General features: G+C 37.1%; 2 protein-coding genes and 1 long non-coding RNA gene across 16 annotated transcripts; all 3 read right to left on the reverse strand.

The window, feature by feature from the left end:
* Positions 1-754: 754 nt before the first annotated feature.
* Positions 755-12,415, reverse strand: LOC133710825 ((R)-mandelonitrile lyase-like). 14 transcript variants are annotated; one of them, XM_062136964.1, is made up of 16 exons: positions 10,921-12,415; positions 9,208-10,833; positions 8,447-8,649; positions 8,173-8,271; positions 7,620-7,663; positions 6,908-7,043; positions 6,555-6,636; positions 6,396-6,463; positions 5,906-6,007; positions 5,750-5,807; positions 4,885-4,948; positions 4,771-4,810; positions 4,658-4,701; positions 3,052-3,116; positions 2,173-2,308; positions 755-1,208 (listed from the first exon to the last, which is right to left on the reverse strand). In XM_062136964.1, exons 1-2 carry the CDS (start codon positions 11,630-11,632, stop codon positions 9,962-9,964), a joined length of 1,584 nt encoding a protein of 527 aa, XP_061992948.1. In that variant the 5' UTR covers positions 11,633-12,415; the 3' UTR covers positions 755-1,208; positions 2,173-2,308; positions 3,052-3,116; positions 4,658-4,701; positions 4,771-4,810; positions 4,885-4,948; positions 5,750-5,807; positions 5,906-6,007; positions 6,396-6,463; positions 6,555-6,636; positions 6,908-7,043; positions 7,620-7,663; positions 8,173-8,271; positions 8,447-8,649; positions 9,208-9,961. The 14 variants fall into 14 exon arrangements, with proteins under 14 accessions (XP_061992948.1, XP_061992945.1, XP_061992949.1 ...); XM_062136961.1 differs by having other exon boundaries at positions 3,052-4,469; XM_062136965.1 differs by having other exon boundaries at positions 3,052-4,469; positions 5,706-5,807.
* Positions 12,416-14,134: 1,719 nt separating this feature from the next.
* LOC133712657 (uncharacterized) lies at positions 14,135-15,238 on the reverse strand. Its single transcript, XR_009847528.1, has 2 exons — positions 14,762-15,238; positions 14,135-14,607 (listed from the first exon to the last, which is right to left on the reverse strand). It is a non-coding gene; the product is annotated as an uncharacterized LOC133712657 (long non-coding RNA).
* Positions 15,239-19,695: 4,457 nt separating this feature from the next.
* LOC133712596 ((R)-mandelonitrile lyase-like) lies at positions 19,696-21,694 on the reverse strand. The gene is made up of 2 exons (XM_062138705.1): positions 20,727-21,694; positions 19,696-20,635 (listed from the first exon to the last, which is right to left on the reverse strand). The coding sequence occupies exons 1-2, from the start codon at positions 21,574-21,576 to the stop codon at positions 19,764-19,766; spliced, it is 1,722 nt and encodes a 573-aa protein (XP_061994689.1). The 5' UTR covers positions 21,577-21,694; the 3' UTR covers positions 19,696-19,763.
* Between the last annotated feature and the right edge of the window lie 143 nt (positions 21,695-21,837).

Raw genomic sequence — 21,837 nt, forward strand, 5'->3', positions numbered from 1 at the left:
TGACTCGATCGTTTCACACCATTGTCAACAATTTAGATGGCGTGTTAGAAATGTTGGAAATATATATCCTACGCGTGTATACGTAGGCGGCTAGAACAAGACAGGCTGTGTGTCTGAGGAAAGCTTCCCAAAACCAACTTCTCTTCTTCTAAGTTCTAATCTAAACTTTCGCAATTGTAACCGGAGTGTATGAGACGAGCCACATGGATAGACTTTGCGATGCAAAAGATCACAATCGATTCGATGCATGCCTTCATCCAATGATCAGCCTGCTACTGTATTGTTGTTAATCACACACTTCTGGGAAATTAACGTGCAAATGCCGACGATATTCTAACGGCTACGCCGCTACGGCACGCTACTTCCTACATATGTATGCGTTTCTTCAGGACTAACATTCCCGTCTATTTCAACCTAGAAAACAAACAAAGTCGCTCGAGTATTTTCGAGGGGATTAGCCAATTGAAAATCAAATCTACTAGGAAGGCCACAAGCTTTGTTTTTAGTTCTTGGTTCTTTGAAATATCTACTCAATCAAACGATGCATTGTGTACAAGATAATTTGACAAAGTAGCAACTACGTTTAAAGGGAACCACACGAATACTTTTGATTTGTCAACAATTCTTCATGTTCAATATCTGATGCCTTGAAGATCATTTTAGAAAATGATTAATAAAATTGCAACGTATGGGGCTCTAGTCATATTTACTAGAAATTTTTCCCGCTGCTGCAGAGTTTGTTCTTGTAAATGAATTAGCATGATGAAATATTGAAGGAACATGGTTACATATTATTAAAGTATCAAAGAGTTTTTATACATGTTACATTTTAGCTGAAGCTTGTTCAACTGGAGCTGGTGCAAAAATGCTAGTTTTACAAAAGGGTCCGAAGTTAATCTAGCAAAGGTTATTGCTGGAGCTTGTTCAAAAAAGTGACTGCTCCAATCACAGATGCACAAAATGCTCTAGCTGATTGCTTCAGTTGCAGCTGCATTAGATGCTGGAGTTGGTCAGGAAAAGTTGTTGCTGGAGTTGATTCAAAAAACAGTGGTTACTCTTTCGTCAACTAAGACATAATGGAGGCCATCATATATGTCAGCATTGAACTTCTTTGGTCTCCATACTCATGATACACGAAGTCTCATTTTGAAGTTGTACTGAAAAGCTTGTATCTCACGAATGAATGTAGATTTCATTGTTTTTTCAAGCTGAAAATGGCAGATAAGATATGTAAGTTTGCTGATAATAAATTCCAAATCAATTGTATTAAAGTCATAGATAGAAAGAAATGTTGTATTTGAATTCAGTTTTTATACTGTAATGATATGTACACATGCTTTTGTATATTCAATATGAAGATAGAAAAAGGCAAACTGGTGTAAGCTCAATGAATTAACATTTTGGGCTTCAGCTAATCAATTATGTTTCAATTTAAGCCATCTAAGATTCCAGCTTCTCTCTTTCTTCATCTCACTAATTTTTGATCAATCAAAGCAGTAACAATTAACAATCATATATAGAAGAGGAGCAAGACCCAACAGAACAACAATGTTCAGAAGCAGATACTAAAACCAAAAAAAAAAAAAAAATCCAATCGAGAGTTATTATAGACTGTAAAGCTTAATTCATCAAATCCAAGCTAGCCAACTGTAAGACCCCGAAAACTTTGTTAGCATAGTAATACCAAAAGATTAAGAATTTGTGATCCCAATACATCAATGTCAGAAGGAGAGACTGAAACCAAAAACCCAATAGCAAATGAAGTTTCTAATGCCAATCAATTAAATCTAAGGTAACCAATTTTCATTAGCATAGCAATACCCAAAAAAAAAGAAAAAAAAAATCAAACTTCAATGTTCAGAAGCAGATATTGAAATCAAAAATCCAGTTGCCAAATGAAATTTCTAGAGCTACTACAGACTCTAGTGCATGTTTCATAAATCAAAAGAAAACAGAGTATGTTTTTATGTAGAGAAATGAGGCTAGTAAGATTCAACTAATTACTAAACCTATGTGACTATGTCCCTCAACTTTTCAAACAGATATGGATATATGCACGATGCTAACTCTACATAAGTTTCATCTAAAAATATTCATATAAAACTTCAGTAAGCAAAAGCATTCCCAAACAGAAATACTTAAATTTGAAAAACATTCTGGTAAAACACTCACATTGTTTATCATCAGCTCTGATCAAATCCTCACAGACTCGACCTCTTCAAACTTAACAACCTTTCTGATCAAGACCTTCTTCTTCACCTTTACCAATAATTTCCCAACAAAGATAGTCTTCTCCTTCTTTGGATTCCTGCAATAAATCAAATGAATTTTATTTCTGACGCCTTAAAACAGCGCGCTTGCGTATGAAGTGAGCAATGAAAAGTAAGTTTAATTGTATTTAGACTCAAAATGTTTTTAAGAAATTCTTTCCTGTTAGCCTAAGCATCTGTCATGAAAGGAAAAGTTTATAATGTACATGATGTAGATGGGAAAAACCAAAATACCAACAGGCCCCTGCTTAAATATAAGAAAGAAGAACTACACATTGGCAGGCCAACACTTTTCAATAAAATATTATTAATTTTACATTGCAACAAAACATTTCAAGTGATAGAAACAAATTGCAACTCATTCTTACAACTTAACTAATAGAGCCTAACTTGTATCAGATGTGGAATTCAAATGCTGGAAAAGTAAATAGAAAAGTACATGATGAAAGATTTGGAAAAACATTAATATTAATCTGTTAGATCTGCAAATATTGACCTTCTACATACATTAGCTGTCATAGACAGGATTCTTATCACAAAAGGAATCAGATCATGATTATAATCTATTATTAGTTAATATTCACTGAGATAACAATGTTAAAAGAAGAAGAATAGCATACAAACTGATTTCAAGATTAAAATCAAACATAAGTTTACAACTTTCAATTAATTTTCAAGGACAAAATACAATCAAAAACCTTTACATCAATATTAAAAAAAAAAAATACAAAGCACAACAATTCAATCTAAGGTCAATTAATTTTGAGAGACAAAAGGTAACCTAGATAAATGTTGAGTGAGGAGGTCTGCTATCAATTTGCTGGAGTGTTTTGTAATGTTTCATTCCTGATGTTTTTGCACATTGCAGGTAAGAAGGGTGATAAAGCGGAGGAGTCTACCGAAGCTCAACCTATGGATGTTACAAATGGTGCTGAAACTCAAGGATGAGCATGTTTGTTGTCACGAAATCAAATTTCAGTTTTGGTCTTTTCTCCCCCTTGTATCTGGCTGGATATGAATTAATTTAATACATAGTCTACTTCTCTAGCTGGATTTTCTCTAATTTGCTTTTATAGTACTCCCTTTTCTTGTATCTTGAAATGCTATGGTTGTTAAGACTTTAATTTTGACCCCTATAAATATAAAAATCTACAGTTAAAATTATTATCCTGTGAAAAATAAATTGAATCTTTAGGTTGTTGTCTTTTGTGGGTTAGAAAAATTTGCTTATGATCTGCTGTTTTGGACAATCCTGTCTGCTAAGAAATAAGATCATTACAAAAAGAACAACATTAATCCAGGACATTCAAATTAAAAGTCAATTAGAGGTGGAGGTGATGTGAATAGAAAACCGGTAGTTTCTCCCACCACCATCTCCCTTGGCGGTTCCACTTCTCTCCGTTTTGTTTTATGTTAAGAATATGAAATGCCTTTTTTGTAGTCATGCAAAGGCCAAAGCCTTCTGTAAACCCCATGCAACACAAAAAGGGGTTAATGAAAGCAGCTAACAAAGAAGAGGGAGGATTGGCTGGAGAAAATGACTTTAAAAACGATCATAACAATGGCAGTTACCTCAGCTATGCATAATGGAAAAACCAAAATCACTTGGCTGGTAAAGTAATCCTCAAAAACAAAAAGAAGAAGAAGACATATTGTAAAGTTATCCTATCCTACCCATTCAGGCCATAAAACCCAGAAGCCCAAATCTTGTTGAAGGCCATTGAACTTTCCTTAATCCACCAACCCAGAAACTATCATGAATGATGAACTATGAACAATGCTTCCCTCCACAGCTAAATTATATAATTTTATTGGCAAAAGAAGCGAAACTTAAGTCATATAACAATTAAAGCAATTACATTTATACACCCCCTTAACAATATATGCAACAACTTAGGCACCTGACTATTTTTCAAAATGAATTGTCCGAATGCAGCTCACCAAGTCAAAATCGATCTCCAACAAATACATTAAAATATTCATAAGCGAATGGATTACTAATTGATTACTAAATTCACTTCAATAGAAAACAAAAGAGGAAGTTAAGAATAAATAAACTTCCGTGGAATTAGTCAAAAAGCACAGACAATGTATATAGGAATTACCGAAGTGCTTTTGGTTTTACACCAACAACATCAAACATAATGAAACCAACCATTTAGAATGCTTCATCTTAGTTCCTCCTAGTTTGTCAATGCACTGAGAGATAAAGCAAAAGCTACTATGCGTTAATTAAGCACTATAGAGACGTTTGAACGAAAAGACAATGGATTCAGATTCATTCACAACTAAAACAATAATCCCGGTAAAAGGAAACAAAGTTTATATAAGAGGATTATAAAACATGAAAAGAAATAATGATCAAAATATCAAAGATGATAACTCACTTAGACACTGCTGGCCATTGTACTGGTACCCAAAACCATTCTCTCTGCATCAATTCCAGCAACTGATCTAAGAATCCAAACTAAACCAAAAGCATGGGCCAGAGAAATCCCACCTGGTTTGAACCCCTTATATAAATTCCAAATCTTGAAGTCCTGAAAAGAAAAATGTTAAACATTCAATTGCAAGACTCAAACTTTAATCTGCAATATGCATAGGCATGCATTACCTTTGTATTGCTCAAAGTCTTCTTCTTTCTGTTTAAGTCATGACAATTGCACGTGAATGGACCCCTGCAAATACAGACAATGAAAATCATGAAATTAATTCATCATTTCTCCCAATATTCATATCAAATCAATTGCACAACTAAACCAAACAGTGACGTAAAAAGGGAAAGACTAAGCTAAAATAGGTCAGGACTAGTTCAAATTAAACACACATATGAACCCAACCGTATTTGCTCAATTCTTTTTTAAACAAATATGAATTACGTATTAATTAAATTGCAGGCCACAAATTGAATCAAAACATTGCAAAGGTTTTACACCAATTGCCAGAAGATACCAAAACAATGTCAATTAATAATCGTTAACATCAGTTACTCTTCAACATAGGTTGGAAATTTGAGTTTCTGATTAAAGATTTTGAATCCACACAAAGTTAAGGCCCTAAAATATAGTTCAAAGATGAGAAACAGCATTTCAACCGAACCACAATTAAACATAAGTTATCAAACAATGAAATACGGAAAAAACTTTGACTTGATCAGTATAACCATCCCCCATAATTTGAACTTCAACATAGGTTGGAAATTTGAGTTTCTGATTAAATATTTTGAATCCACACAAAGTTAAGGCCCTAAAATATAGATCAAAGATGAGAAACAGCATTTCAACCGAACCACAATTAAACATAAGTTATCAAACAATGAAATACGGAAAACACTTTGACTTGATCAGTATAACCATCACCCATAATTTGAACTTCATAAGCTTCATCAGTAAAACGATCACCCTAAAAAACTAAGACCCTGCTATTGATACATACCATTAAAAATATTCCGCTTTCGAAAGATTATGAGATTCACTTACAGCAGTGACCGATTTGTTGTTGGGATGTTCATTCTTGTACTTCTCTCTAAACTCCTCCCTATTCAAAACCAAAATGAAAGTCAACGAAATAAATTCACCCAAAAAACAAAAAAGGAAAATTTTCACAAAAACTAAGACCCTGCTATTGATACATACCATTAAAAATATTCCGCTTTCGAAAGATTATGAGATTCACTTACAGCAGTGACCGATTTGTTGTTGGGATGTTCATTCTTGTACTTCTCTCTAAACTCCTCCCTATTCAAAACCAAAATGAAAGTCAACGTAATAAATTCACCCAAAAAAACAAAAAAGGAAAATTTTCACAGATCCAAAAAATTTCATGAACATGCTCAAAGGCCACTTCTTTCTCTACTCAACAAAATGAATCCCACAACTCTACCTGAAATGTATCTGTACCATGTTTATATTCTTCTATTGGTATCAGACAAAGGAAATTAGTATTTTGGAAACCATTAGTTTCAAAATTTGCAATTGAGCATAAGAAGATTTTAGCCTGCATTAAAAAAAGAGAAGAAAATCTCTCTGAACATTGTAGTATAGCCTGGCTCAGAAAGCTACTTTTCATTGATCAGCTCTAAAAACATGTTGTATGCTATATTAGTTTGTATAGAAATTACAATACCTTTTAAGATAGTCTTATTTTGCTTTCTTCAGCAAGTTGCTCTTTGTGTTGGAAAACATTGTAGTTGCCTGCCAAAATTAACCAGAACCACAGCAAGGAAAAACAATCATTCTGTAGCCTATTTTTGAGGAACTGATTCAGATCTCATACAGAACTTACCTCTCCCACCCCAACTCCTTTTATTGCTTGATGGTGGAACCTTTTCACAGATACGAACTTGCCGACTTTGTTTCCCTACAAACTGTACATGATCATTTTTTTCTACCATTTTTCTGGTATTAATGGAATATAAAGGATATACATATATATGTATATGCAATGGCATCTTGTCTAGGGAATGGAAGTAAACCCTATACATCGTAAACCCTTCACTCCCATCTCCATTCAAATCGAAACTTAAACCCAAATTACCTTCATTCACTTCCTAATCTACAAATAGACAAAATTTACAAACAAAAAACTCAAAACCACAATTTTAGACAACTGAAAAAAAACCCAAATCAAACATATACCTCTTCTTCTGTTGAAAGCTTTCTCCCAAACTCGATCAAAATCTTAGCAGCAACCTCTTCCGAAACAAACCCAAACCCTCCTCCGAAATCAACCAAAATCTTGGATCTCTCCTCTTCTTTTTCCTACCCCAACGATCTACAATCAAAATCGAAAATCTTACATCAAATCCATAATTCAAAATCAGAAATTTTATATAAAATCTGGCACAGAAACTTGATAAACCAAACCTTTCCTATTTGTTTTCAACCCAACCTTTGAATTAGTTTAGGAACAGTAGAAAAATGTTGAAATTTAATAACTTTTTGCTTCGCCAATAACTTACCAACTTTCAATTCATTCAACCTTAATATTGGATGCCGTTCGGTTTAGATTTCGGTTCATTAGTCTTCAGCTCATCTTTTAATTTAACAGATCTTTGATGTTGAAAAACATGCATGACAGAGTTATCCTTAGTTTGTTCAATGCACTCCCTTCAAATTAACAATACTAACTAGTTGAATACGAAAAATCCTGCATACATAAAACTATCTAGAAGTTGATATACGTTAAACTACTTGAAATTGAATGTTCCTATACTAGCAGTGATGCTATCCATCTTCTCCTTCAATCACGAAGCACTACATCAGACAATGTTAATATAAAGAAACTTCTGAAATACAAAAACATAAGCTTGGTGCATATCCAATTTCACAAAGAAGAAAAAATACATACCCTGCTATTCATGTCATTGGTAGATCAATGCTGACCATGGATTCCTGAAAGTGACAGAGCCATATTGACAATCAACGAAACAGAAACAAAATTGAGTAAGAAATAGCACAAAAGGAAATGAAAACCGCAAAGCCAAGTCTTGATTATGGCTAAATACAATACCAAATATCATTCAGTATGATCTGATTCAAGTTTCAAGCATTGTTACAAGCTTTAGCAAGTCTTGAGGAAGTATCTCAAAAGAAGGAAAACCCAATGAGAATCAGAAAACAACTTAATTTCATACAAACATGAAAGCAACCAAATTGAGAGATTAAGTATGAAATGGGATATAAATAAGGATCTACTTGACTGGTGGAAGCTTGGATATCTTGTTGACACTCGTCTATGGTTATATATCATCTATATTAGCTCCCTTGGGTTGCAACTTGAAATGACTATCAACTACTAATTACATGTTACCAAATTCCATCTTTTGTTAAAATGAAGTGAAAAAGCAAACGAGCTAACACAAAAAAGTGGAAAAGAAGAATAGAGTTTGCGAATTTCTGACCTTCACATCACAAAGGATGTCAAAAGGGGAGATGATAGAATCTGTCAACTCAACATTGTGGAAATGTTTTTGAGGAATCATATGCCGACCTTTTATAGTCTGAAACAAGAATGATGGATGTCTTATAAATTGGTGTTACAGAGCTATTTTGAAGACAAATGCATGTAAATGGAAAAGAAGCATTGTAAAATTCAATATTAACTCCTTTTCTTCTCTGCGTGATTATCCAGCCAATAAGAATACCTGGACACATGTAGGTTTGTAAAACATTTACCTGCTCAATATTGACAGTAAAGGGTCCTTTTGATTGACACTGAGGGCAAGAACCAACTTAACTTCTGAGAATTCTAAAAGAATAGCCCCAAGACTGCTCCATATTTGTTACAATCATACTCTACTTAATGGAGCCGGGGAAACAACTCAGTGCAACGGGTCACAACCCTTCCAGTATGAATAATGGTATTCAAATGAATCAGCCTGCACATCATTAGAGCATGATGAAACTAAGCTAGCTAGATAAATTGCTTGTAATTGATCTCCAGACTACACTTATTCGCTGCAAATGCAACAGTGAATTGTTTCATATTATGAAATAATGTGATGCTTTATGTAGCTTACAGCACCCATTAAGATAAAAACCAACACACGGACTGCAGTTAGCAGGCCAAGAGAGTCTCATATATCTAAAAAGAAAACTTTATATTAAAAAAAAATGAAATCACAGAATTGGAGATATCATCTAAATTCTTGTTTGGATCAGATAATGCACAAAATCCAATTGGGTGAAGGATTTGCCTTCTATCCAGAGAAAAGAAAAGAAAAAAAAGTGTCGGCACTACAAAATCTATATCAATATACCCATAAACAAAACGAAATTAGAAAATGGCTGCATGCTATTTCAGTTGTTGAATGAAAAGTTATAAACAAGATGAGGAAGTTGTTGTGCCTGTAATAGTACTAGTCCCATCACGTAAATGTAAGTGTGAGTTGAGGAAGAAGTTGTAAGATTCAACGAAAAAAAAACCAGCTTTTTACCTTTTTGGGGCGGAATGAGGAGGAGTAGAGATGAGGCCGATGATCTGATCTCGAATCGAGACTTGAGGTGGGAGACCGACCCATTATGATTTGAATCCATAAGAACCAGATAGCTCATCAGGTAGTATGGTTCAGATTAATGTAACGGGTACAAGCGAGCTTGACTTGCAATGACTGAGTTGCTACGTTCTTAACAACCTACAATTGCGATTCACATTCACCAACTTGAGCTCAAACACAATTTTCTCATATCAAAATTGGAGACGTCGAAGCCCTGGGTGATGAGAGCGAGCAAAGCGCTTTTAGGAGCTTCTCACTTGCTGACGTCTTAGTCTTAGGGGTCGTCGTAGACACCAGAATTACAAGCATGAACAGAAATATCAAATATATATAGTAGCACCCCATTATATCCCGCCCACCGTAATAATAGAAAAATGCATTGGCCCCAATATTAGCTACCATCTACTAAATAAACAAATAGCAAGTACACATCCAACTCAAATATCTCCCACAGACACCAGTAGCCGATTTGTGCCCAGAAAATGGTGGTATTAGCCCACTTTTGTGGTACTGTCTCTTTGGAGTAATGAATCAATATATATATTCTTCATCTTCTTTATGCCTTTTTTTTTTTTTTTTTTTTTTCAATTTTCATCATATTGAACTTGGAATTTGGCATTTATTATTAAACTTACGCATAGGCTGCTGTTTTTATTTAATTTCTGAGCTTCTAATGGGATAAATAAAAAGCTGATCAGGTTCTGGGACTGTTAAAGGAAGCACCTTTTCTGTGTTTAAGAATTTTGAGCCCTTGGTATCTTCCAAGCATTAGCAGAGTGGCCATTGGGTTTGTGCCTGGTGATTCCAGCAAGGTTGACCCATCAATCACTCTCAAGCCTTTAACACCGTAAACCCTATAATTCTTGTCGACCACTGACCCCATAGTGCAACCACCATGGTAGTGGTAGAAGGTTCTGACAGTCGTCTTGCAGAGTTTCTGGAGCTCGTCTTTAGTAGGCATCGGCTTGTTTCGGTGTTCATTCGAACCCAGGAAGGAAGCAATTGATTTGGACCTTAAAGCTAGCTCAAGCAGCTGGGTCAGCTTCACACATTGTGCCAAGTCTTTCTCGCTTGATAGGTAGTTGAATGTCACTGATGGGTTTGCTCTTGGGTCAGTGCTGTTGAGTTCAAGCTTTCCTACGGATTCTGGGAAGGCAATTTTGCCAGTAATGCGAACTATTGTTGCATTGAAGCTAATAGGTGCAATTCCTGCCTCAATTATGATTTTGAAGTGATCTGCTATACCAGCAACTTTGGCAGGTTCTGGTGTTCGATTTTGTGGCTTGGAGTCAACTAAGATTGCAATAGCCGGATTGTCTTGCATTTCTTCTCCTACTCCCTTCAAGTTGAGTAGGAGCGGGATTTCAAAGTTGTTTAGGTGTTGTTGAGGGCCAATGCCACTTAATAACAAAATCTGAGGGCTGCCTAAAGCTCCTGCTGCTAGTATCACATCACCCCATGAACCTGAGTTGTCTGGCTGGTTGAGGTAAGCTTCATAAGTCTGGTTTGAGCTGCCATCACTCTTGATGAATCTTATACCTCCAGCTATCTTCTCATCTCTGGTACCTGCAAAACCATTTACATTATCAGCAACAGAGGGTTTATCTTACATATTGTACATTAGATGCTATTTTAAAGAACTACGATGCTTACGAGTTCTTTGAAAGATAACTTTGTCTACAGTTGCATTTAAGAGAACCGTGATCTTGCTTGGATTTCCTGCCTGTAGAAGATCAGCTGGTAAGTGTCTTCTTCCCTGGTTATCGAACGAACTCCCAACAATCTTTGTTCCCTGAATATGCTCCAAACTGAAACCATTATAAGGGAAAATTCCAGCTTCAAGAAAGCTAAACGCAGCAGCATGCGACCATGGAGTCAAATGATCAGGTTTAGAGATGATTCTAGATTCCACCCATTCATAAGCATCCCTTACTTCCTCATTATCCCAACCAACCTTTTTGACAAAATCCTTACTTGCTCTGCCGTAAAACCCACCATTGATAGCAGATGATCCTCCTAGCACTCTTCCTCTGAAATTGCTGACACCATCTTTCGAGACAAAGCTTTGTGCAGCTGATGTATATTCATCCGTTCGGAGCAATGAGAATCCGTAGTACTTCGACTCTAGGATGAAGGGATCTCCATAAGGCGAGCCACCTCGTTCCACCAACAGCACTGAGAATTTCTCAGACAAGGTTGCAGCTAGGGGGCAGCCGGCAGTGCCTCCTCCAACCACAATGTAGTCGAAGAACCTACCGGAGACTTCTTGGACATCTGAAGTCACATAGGGGAATGTTTGCCCTGAAGAACATATAACCGAGTGAACACATAGAAGCAACAGATGCAATGAAAGCCCCATCACCATGAATGTGATGAGCAACAGTACAGTAGAATTGTAGAAGCTTCAAGGCTGGTAGATTAAGGCGAGTTGACATGTGGGGAGATATATAGTTTCAAGTTCTTGACTGTTCTTCAGTGTTGGTAGCATATAATTGTTTAATAAACCTTATCCTCTTGCGGCGGCGCCTACCATTGCCAATGGTGCTTCAATTGTTTTTTTTTATAATTTATTCGGTTTCACACCATTGTTAACCATGGTGACTCCAGAAATTTCAAATTGAAAAAAAAAAAATAATACAAATATGAAATCATTTCACGTGGTGATACGCTAAAAGTAAGCGCGCAATTTAACCCTGCATGTAGTTGTTAGTATAGAATAAGTAGGGATCGTTCTAACCGGGGATTGAGGGTACACCTGTAATTGCAAAAACAATTAATTAATTAGTAAAAGTAAAAAGTATTATTTACAAAAAGAATATATACAAATAACGAAATAAAAGGGGGGTTTAAGAATTATAAAATCAAAAGTTAAATCAAATAAAGAAAACGTAAAAACATATATACAAGGGTGGAACGCAAGGAACAAAGATAAAAACCAATTCCATGTAATCAAATTCGATTGAAACCCTATAATTGTTCATCTAAGTCATGAGAAAGGAGTTGATCATGTGAAACATTCGAAAGCAAATGAATTCCCATTTTTTACTTTTCAATGCTAATTAATCTAAGCGAAAGCACCTAGATTAATCCTATCAAACATGCAATCAAACCCTAGAAAGCTAGTCAATCATGTCATGTTTAACGCATTACACATAGAGAAAGGCTATCAACTCAAGTGTACAACTTAGTATGGAAAAGTCCACCTAATTGCAATCCTCGTTAATTAAATTCGATCTTTGCTCAAAACCTTTACTACTTTGATTCAAGTTTACACAAAACGAAAAGTCGATTTCATGTTCTTAAACCTAGCACCAATTATATCGAAACCCTAAGTGTTTGCAACCACATAAGATTAAAATACAAAAGTTATCTATAAAGCAAATTTAATTAAACAAACTCACATAAGCAACTTCGAATCACAATTATAGAATTCAAAAACTTTATTTAAACATAGAAATTGGGCTTAAACTTCGCCCTAAACGTTAGGTTAACTAGAAACAAGTTCATACGAAATCAAACAAGGAAACCAAAAAGGTTACAAGGAAAAGGAACGAATTACACCGTGAGTGGAGATGGAGATGGAGAGCTAGATGGTTGGATCTTGAATCTTGGAAGCAAGCCTTCAAGTTGGATGATGGAGGATGTGATCTTCACGGCTCCTTCTTCTTCTTCCTCTCCTTGCTTGAAAACGCAGAACTTTGCAACTAGAGAATGGAGAGAAAATGAGAGAAGCTCACGGCAACAATATAATTTTTCTGAATTTTTCTAAGGGATGTGGAACCCTTTTTCAACGTCAAAGAGGTGGGTATATATAGGAGCACGGCTAGGGTTCACAAAGCAATCACAAATTTCCACATAACTTCCACCAATGAGAATTCGCCAAGTAAGCTTTGTGATGTAGTCCAACCAATCATAGAATGCCAAGTAATCCGTGTGATGTGTTCCAACCAATCAAAATTCTCTAAAATACCTCCCTAATATTTAATTTCTGAATTTCCTTGAAATTATTCTGATTTCCTTCATGAATTTCGGCCAACATTCCTTTAGGGAATTTAGGGATGAATCTAGACGCCTTTTTAGCTTTTCCTTGGTGCACACATATTTTCCTTCCATAAATATCTCCCTTGAATCTCTCTTGGCATAATCTCCTTGATTATTTCTGATTTTCACGTTGGCAATCACACCAAATTATTCCTCCAACAATATTTCTTTCCATAAAAGTTTCCCAAGAAAATCTCTCCTTGAAATCTTCAATCAGTCATCTTTAATTCCCATGTTGTCACCTTGTTTTTCCTTAAGTATTACACGGCAAATTTAATCCCCAAGGAAAATATAGTTTCCTTTTTAAAAACTCTTCCTTGATTTCCTCTTGCTTGATTTCCTCTTTAATTTTTCACGCCATCTCCTTCTTTCCATTTATGAGCTTATTTCAGCTCATTTATTTTCAAGAACCTGAAAATAGGAACTATTAATACAAGTAAAAACTTTCTGAAAACAAGAAATGGAAACTTTCCTCAATAAAATGGAAACTTGCTAGAAATGGAAAATAGAAACTACAAAAATGGAAACTTTCTACAATAAGGAACTTTCCTAATCCAAGAATGGAAACTTTCCTAAACAGAGTTTTATTAAGGAAATAACACAGAAAATATAGGGAAATAACAGTTAAAACGTCGCATTAAAATGCTCCTATCACGTGGATACAACGCACTCTCTTCAAATTAACAATTGAATACAAAAAATCCTGCATACGTAAAACTATCTAGAAGTTGATATATGTTATTTTCGAGACAAGCTATGGTACCTATCATTATGAGAACAAAAATTTGAACAAAAATTTACAAATATTTGAACCAAAATTACAACATTGAGAACAAAATTTATCATATTCATTTACACTATTTACAACATTGAGAACAAAAATTACAACATTGACAACGAATTTGTTCAAAACTTGTAAAAGTGTCGTAAGAGGTGTAATTACCATTATTAGAACAAAAGATTACACAAAGTAGGACTCAAATTACAATTTTGAGAACAAATTTGTTCTCACTTTGTAAGTGTGGGTATGGGATACATACCAGCACACTAGAATTTCCCGTTATTTTGTTCAATCATTAACATATCATAATTTTTTCATAATTTTTGTATTTTTTTTAATACAAAGTGACCAAAGCCTCCTCCAATTCTGCAGGCGCTCGGATTTGAGGGACAACAATTGATCAATTCCTACTCGGAGGTTTGTGTTGTGATCGGAAATTGACGAAACAGAACCAAAACGTCATCATGAACAGTGTGCCCGCAGTGAACATAAAACTCCCAAAATTCCAGTTTCATTCACTGTGGTTTAATCAGACCAAAACATCAATTCATGCTCCGAAATTTGCCAAAGAACACCAAAACTATCAAAGTTCACCGTAATTACACAGTAGCCGAACAAAACCAAAATCATCAACTTTTCTTAATACCAAATAAAACTGAAATTCAATTATACCATCTTGTAGAGCTCGATTACTATATGAAGATTGATGCCTTGTTTGTCGTCGACGGTCTCCTGAACAGCCAGAAAACACACGAAAAAAAAACCCGAGAGCACCGAAGTTCCTGGAGTCTATTCTCTCTCATGCTTTGTTTTTGCCACTATCAGACAGCACAGGGACGTCCACGACGTCGAGACGAAGCCTCCTTCACCGTTGCCAAGCCATGAAATGGCCGGAATCGGAAAAACCCGCAGGAAAACCCGTGAACTTTCAGGATTCGTTCTGCCATCATCGCTGCTAGTTCTGAGAAAAGGTAAGTAGGCTCCGCTTCGCTCTGTTGAGACTTGAGAGGAAGCCAACAGTGCCGGTACGACGTCGGGAGATGGCCGGAGAGTGGAGAAAAGATCGGGTCGCCTTCGGAAGGAAAACGGGTTATGTGGTCTGATATGATCCTGATCCTTCTCAAGGTGACGGTCCTGATCAAACAGTGATTAAATGATCGGTCTAACTGTAGCCGCCTGAATTTTTTTTTTTTTTTTTTAATAATTTTGGATAATATTAACTTTTAAATAGGCCTCACCATTTGGCCCTTCGGCCCTAAACCTACCCTAAGCCCACCCGGCCCGTAGGGCCGAAGCCCGACCCGGCCCTTGCATTAGGGCGGGCCGGCCCAACCCTTTTTTAAATAGGGTAGGGTATGGGTTATGTAAATGAAGCCCGGCCCTACCCTATGGCCCGGCCCGATTGAGCCCGAAAGGGCCAAGCCCGGCCCGGCCCTAAAAGCCCGGCCCGGCCCGGCCCTAAAATTTATATTTTATTTTTATTATTTTTCTATATTACATATTTATATAAAAAGAAATAAGAAATATGTTATTTTAGAGAATGGGTATTAGATTGAACATTTGAACCCAATTAATATATGTAAATCTAATTTTTATATCATACACTCCAAAGAGAATGGACACTAATTTTTTTTATAAATCTATATTTTTATATCATACACTCCAAAGAGCAACCTCTATCAATTCAAAGAAAATGAGAAAATCAACCGTTTGATGTGATTATTACAATAAATTATGCGTGTGGTTAAAAATTTAGTCAATTTCACCATAGTTTCGAACCCGATCGGATTGGTCAACCATATTCACTTGTATGTTTCTTGGTTGACCGATGGCGTGACAACCGCAAAACGTGCTAATTTTTTTACATCACATTTTTAAATATTTCATCAATGGATGTGCATAGATATAAGATAAAAATTTCAAATTTAATTACAAATATGTTGGTCTATACCAATTTGCCTCCTAAAGTTGTATAACTTATACATTGCATTTAAATGATTGAGGTTACCCTCCATGAGCAAAATGGGGGACGAAATGGAATTTTTTAAAATAAACCGTTGGATGTTGTTTTCATATGAATATATGTTAGTGGTAGAAATTTCAGCAATTTCCGCCTTCAATTGGAGCTCGATCTACCCGGTCAACTTAATACCCTAAATAGAACATAAAACAAATATGCTCTTAACCGGTCCTTGGCAATTCACTTTTTTCGATCTTTCAGCTCCCACACTCTCATGGGTAGGGCGTCTACTTACGGATGTCAAAATTCCGCAACGTTTGTCCGCGCATGGTGCCGCTCCCCTTAGGGAAGTTTGCTTGTGCAAAGCGTTGACCGCTACGTTGGACGCCTTATTCACGGCAGATCGGCCTAATTTCTTTACACAATACCTATCAATGTTGTATAAACATATGAGAATTTTCAGATTGGTCGATTTTCATTTCAAAATTTTTGGATCGCACATAATCCTTATATGCCTTGTAATGTGGTATAACTAGTTTATTAGGCTTGTTACCCGCCATGAGCAAAATGGGGGACGAAATGCAATTTTTTAAAATGAACCGCTGGATGTTGTTTTCATATGAATATATGTTAGTGGTAGAAATTTCAGCAATTTCCGCCTTCGGTTGGACCTCGATCTACCCGGTTAACTTAATACCCTAAATAGAACATAAAACAAATATGCTCTTAACCGGTCCTTGGCAATTCACTTTTTTAGATCTTTCAGCTCCCACACTCTCATGGGTAGGGGGTCTACTTACGGATGTCAAAATTCCGCAACGTTTGTCCATGCATGGTGCCGCTCCCCTTAGGGAAGTTTGCTTGTGCAAAGCGTTGACCGCTACGTTGGACGCCTTATTCAAAGCAGATCGGCCTAATTTCTTTACACAATATCTATCAATGTTGTATAAACATATGAGAATTTTCAGATTGGTCGATTTTCATTTCAAAATTTTTGGATCGCACATAATCCTTATATGCCTTGTAATGTAGTATAACTAGTTTATTAGGCTTGTTAGCCTCCATGAGCAAAATGGGGGACGAAATGGAATTTTTTAAAATGAACCGCTGGATGTTGTTTTCATATGAATATATGTTAGTGGTAGAAATTTCAGCAATTTCCGCCTTCGGTTGGACCTCGATCTACCTGGTCAACTCAATACCCTAAATAGAACATAAAACAAATATGCTCTTAACTGGTCCTTGGCAATTCACTTTTTTCGATCTTTCAGCTCCCACACTCTCATGGGTAGGGGGTCTACTTACGGATGTCAAAATTCTGCAACGTTTGTCCGCGCATGGTGCCGCTCCTCTTAGGGAAGTTTGCTTGTGCAAAGCGTTGACCGCTACGTTGGACACCTTATTCACGGCAGATCGGCCTAATTTCTTTACACAATACCTATCAATGTTGTATAAACATATGAGAATTTTCAGATTGGTCGATTTTCATTTCAAAATTTTTGGATCGCACATAATCCTTATATGCCTTGTAATGTAGTATAACTAGTTTATTAGGTTTGTTGCCCTCCATGAGCATTGTCAGATTGATCGATTTCCATATCGAAATTTTTGGCACGCCCGAATAAGCCATAATTTTTTTTTAGTTTTTCTATTTTTTAATTACGTTTCTCTTTTTTCTATAATATGCAATTTATCTCTTTCTTTGTAATTGATTTCATAAGTTTTGTTTTCTTTAATTTCTATTTTCTTTGTTACACAACAATTAATATTGGGAGATTTATATAGATAGTTAATTGAATATAACCACCTTAAGTAATATTAATAAATGTTATAAGTTACAAGTATTATATGAATATAAAATATGTTCAATAAAAAACAATGAGTCTTTTATCACTAATATATACCATTAAGCCATATTTTGAGAAGAAGAAAAATAATGTTTTTTTTTTTGTTAAACAAAATAAGGCCCTTTTTGGCCCATTTCGGCCCTATTTGGTCCTATTTGAGGGCCGGCCCGACCCGGCCCTTTAGGCCCTAACGGATAGGGCTTTTCGGGCGGGTAAGGGTTAGCATATTTAAGCCCCAGCCCGACCCTACCCGGCCCTAAATTTTGTTGACTTTGACTCGGCCCGGCCCGGCCCGACCCTAAGCCCTAAAATTTAGGGTAGGGCCGGCCCTAACCCGGCCCATGATGACCCCTACTTTTAAATAACATGAGTAGGCCTGGGCACGGGCCGAGCCCGTTTGGTATTTCACTGGGCCCGGGACCGAGCCCGAATAGTTCGGGCCGGGCCCATATTAAGTTTTCAACATCTAGGGACCGGGAAGGCCCGGACCGTTAACAAACGGGCCGGTCCTTTAGGCTTTTCGGGCCCAAATAATTTTTGGAAAAAAAGCCTGAAATGCTCCCAAACATTAGAGCGACAGCTACTGCTTCGAGTCCGAATCAAATCCTCCCTCTTTCTCTTTGCTGTGTCCACCTGGCTTGAAGTTGCCTCACCGCCATCAGTCGCTGCATCGCCACCAGTCGCCCCACCGCCATCAATCGCCGCACCGCCCTCAGTGGCTGGATTAACCGGCACCATCTCAGTCCCAGAAGTGGCTATTTCGAACTGATGAATGATGAATTACTAACTGGATTGTGCTTTGAATTGGATATTGGACGAAATAGGCTGATGAAGCTATACCCGAATTGATCGAAGCTTGATTTTGGAAATAGGATGGGATTGGAAATCTGAAATTGGGGGTTTTAGGGTTCGAAGAATAGAGAATAGAGAGGCAGAGAGTTGAGGACCTGAGGTCGTGCTGAACGAATAGTGAAAATAGGCTGGGATTGGAAATCTAAAATTGGGGGTTTTAGGGTTCGAAGAATAGAGATTAGAGAGGCAGAGAGTTGAGGACCTGAGGTCGTGCTGAACGAAAGGGTTTTCCAATACGAGTCGTTTAGGTGAGTATTGAGTAGGCTTCAGTGATCACCTGTGGTCAATTCCACAGTATACTCAAATAACTAGCCTATCACAGAGGGACATATGGCATATGGGTTATACGGGCTGTTATCCGGGTTTTTACATAGCTGAGATATCAGGCCCGGGACCGGCCCGTTTTATTCATAAACGGTCCGGGCCTTAAATTTTCGTGTTTTTTTTTTACAAAGCCCGGCCCGAACCCGGCGGTCCGGACCAGTTTTTCGGGTTTCCGGGTTAAAATACCCAGCCCTAGACATGAGTGTCTTTTTCAACTGAAAATTTCTACGAACCGATAACGACGACCAGTTTAATCTCCTTAAAAGATAAAATTTGACACATTTTCAAAAGCCATAAAGACTTTAAAATATAATAGAAATTCAAATAAAAAATAGTTTCAAATTATTTCTTCTTTTTCTGAGATTAAACTCCAAGCGAAGCAGTTGATGATGATGGTGATCTGTGATCATATTCATAAGCACAGTTAGAACAAAAATTCAAAGACGTAATATGAAATTGGTAGGGGGGTATAGTTTTGTACAGTGTCAAAGTTCGAGTTCTCTTTGGAGTAATGGAACAATATAGATTTTTCATCTTCTTTGGCACTTTTTTTTTGCCTTATTTTTTTTAGAACTGAACTTTCAAAATTAGGCATAGGCTGCTGTTCGCCTGTTTGTCTCAAATTTCCGATGCAAAGACTGAAACTTCTTAAATTTATGAACACATGCAGTAATTGGCTAATACAAGCTGATCAGGTTCTGGGATTGATAAAAGAAGCATCTTTTCTATCCTGAAGAATTTTGATCCCTTGATATCTTCCAAGCATTAGCAGAGTGGCCATTGGGTTTGTGCCTGGTGATTCCAGCAAGGTTGACCCATCAATCACTTTCAATCCTTTAACACCATAAACCCTATAACTCTTGTCGACCACTGATCCCATTGTGCAACCACCATGGTAGTGGTAGAAGGTTCTGACATTCTTCTTACAGAGCTTTCTGAGCTCATCTTTGGTAGACATCAGCTTGTTTTGGTGTTCGTTTGAACCCAGAAAGAAGGCGATTGATTCGGACCTTACAACTCGCTCAAGCAGCTGACCCAGCTTCACACATTGTGCCCGGTCTTTCTTGCTTGATAGGTAGTTGAATGTCACTGATGGGTTTGTTCTTGGGTCAGTGCTGTTGAGTTCAAGCTTTCCTACAGATTCTGGGAAGGCAATTTTGGCAGCAATGGGAATTACTGTCGCATTGAAGCTAATAGGTGCAATTCCTGCCTCGATTATGATTTTGAAGTCATCTGCAATACCAGCAACTTTTGGAGGTTCTGGTGTTCGATTTTGCGGCTTGGAGTCAGCTAAGATTGCAAAACCAGGATTGTCTCGCATTCCTTCTCCAACTCCCTTCAAGTCGAGTACTAGCGGGACATCAAATTTGTTTAGGTGTTCTTGAGGGCCAATGCCACTTAATAACAAAATCTGAGGGCTGCCTAAAGCTCCTGCTGCTAGTATCACATCACCCCATGAACTCGAGTTGTCTGGCTGGTTGAGGTAAGCTTCATAAATCTGGTTTGAGCTGCCATCGCTCTTGATGAATCTTATACCTCGAGCTATCTTCTCATCTCTGGTACCTGCAAAACCACTTACATTATCAGCGATAGAGGCTGGGGTTTATTTTACACATTGTTCATTAGATGCTATTTAAAGAACTACTATGCTTACAATTTGTATGAAAGATGACGTTGTTTACTGTTGCATTCAAGAGAACTGTAATATTGCTTGGATTTCCTGCCTGCAGAAGATCAGCTGATAAGTGTCTTCTTCCCTGTTCATCGAACAAACTTCCTCCAATCTTTGTGCCCTGAATATGCTCCAAACTGAAACCATTATAAGGGAAAATTCCAGCTTCAAGAAAGCTAAAGGCAACAACATACGACCAATGAGTCAAATCAGGTTTAGAGATGATTCTAGACTCCACCCATTCATAAGCATCCGTTACTCCTCCATTATCCCACCCAACCTTTTCGACAAAATCTTCACTTGCTCTGCTGTAAAACCCACCATTGAGAGCAGATGATCCTCCTAGCACTCTTCCTCTGAGATTGCTGACACCATCTTTCGAGACAAAGCTTTGTGCAACTGATGTATATTCATCAGTTTGGAGCAATGAGAATCCGTACTTCTTTGACTCTAAGATGAAGGGGTCTCCATAAGGCGAGCCACCTCGTTCCACCAACAGCACTGAGAATTTCTCAGACAAGGTTGCAGCCAGGGGGCAGCCGGCAGTGCCTCCTCCAACCACAATGTAGTCGAAGAACCTACCGGAGACTTCTTGGACATCTGAAGTCATATAGGGGAATGTTTGCCCTGAAGAACATATAGCCGAGTGAACAAATAGAAGCAACAGATGCAATGGAAACCCCATCAGCATGAATGTGATCAGCAACAGTAGAACTGTAGAAGCTTCAAGGCTGGTGCTTTCATATAACCAGATTAAGGCGAGTAGACATGTGGGGGAGACACAGTAATCAACTTCTTTTGCTGGTAGCATATAATATTCTAAAGCATTCATTAGTTAGTATGCGCATGGCTTAGTTAATGATCCATACTTGGAACCCCTAATGATTTTGTTCCTAAACTTGCTATGATTAGTGGAAGTTGTATTTCTTAAGGCACTTTAGTGCAAACAAGTACGTAGTGGAGCTGTTTGGATGTTGCTCAGAGCCTAAGCATACCCTGCTTTCTTGTTTCTAACAAATATAGAATACATATATTTCAGAGAATACTAGAATTTCTAGTATTAAATGTGACACATTCATTTCCATCAAGTCAT

Source organism: Rosa rugosa, chromosome 5 (assembly GCF_958449725.1).
Source record: "Rosa rugosa chromosome 5, drRosRugo1.1, whole genome shotgun sequence".
NCBI lineage: Eukaryota > Viridiplantae > Streptophyta > Magnoliopsida > Rosales > Rosaceae > Rosa > Rosa rugosa.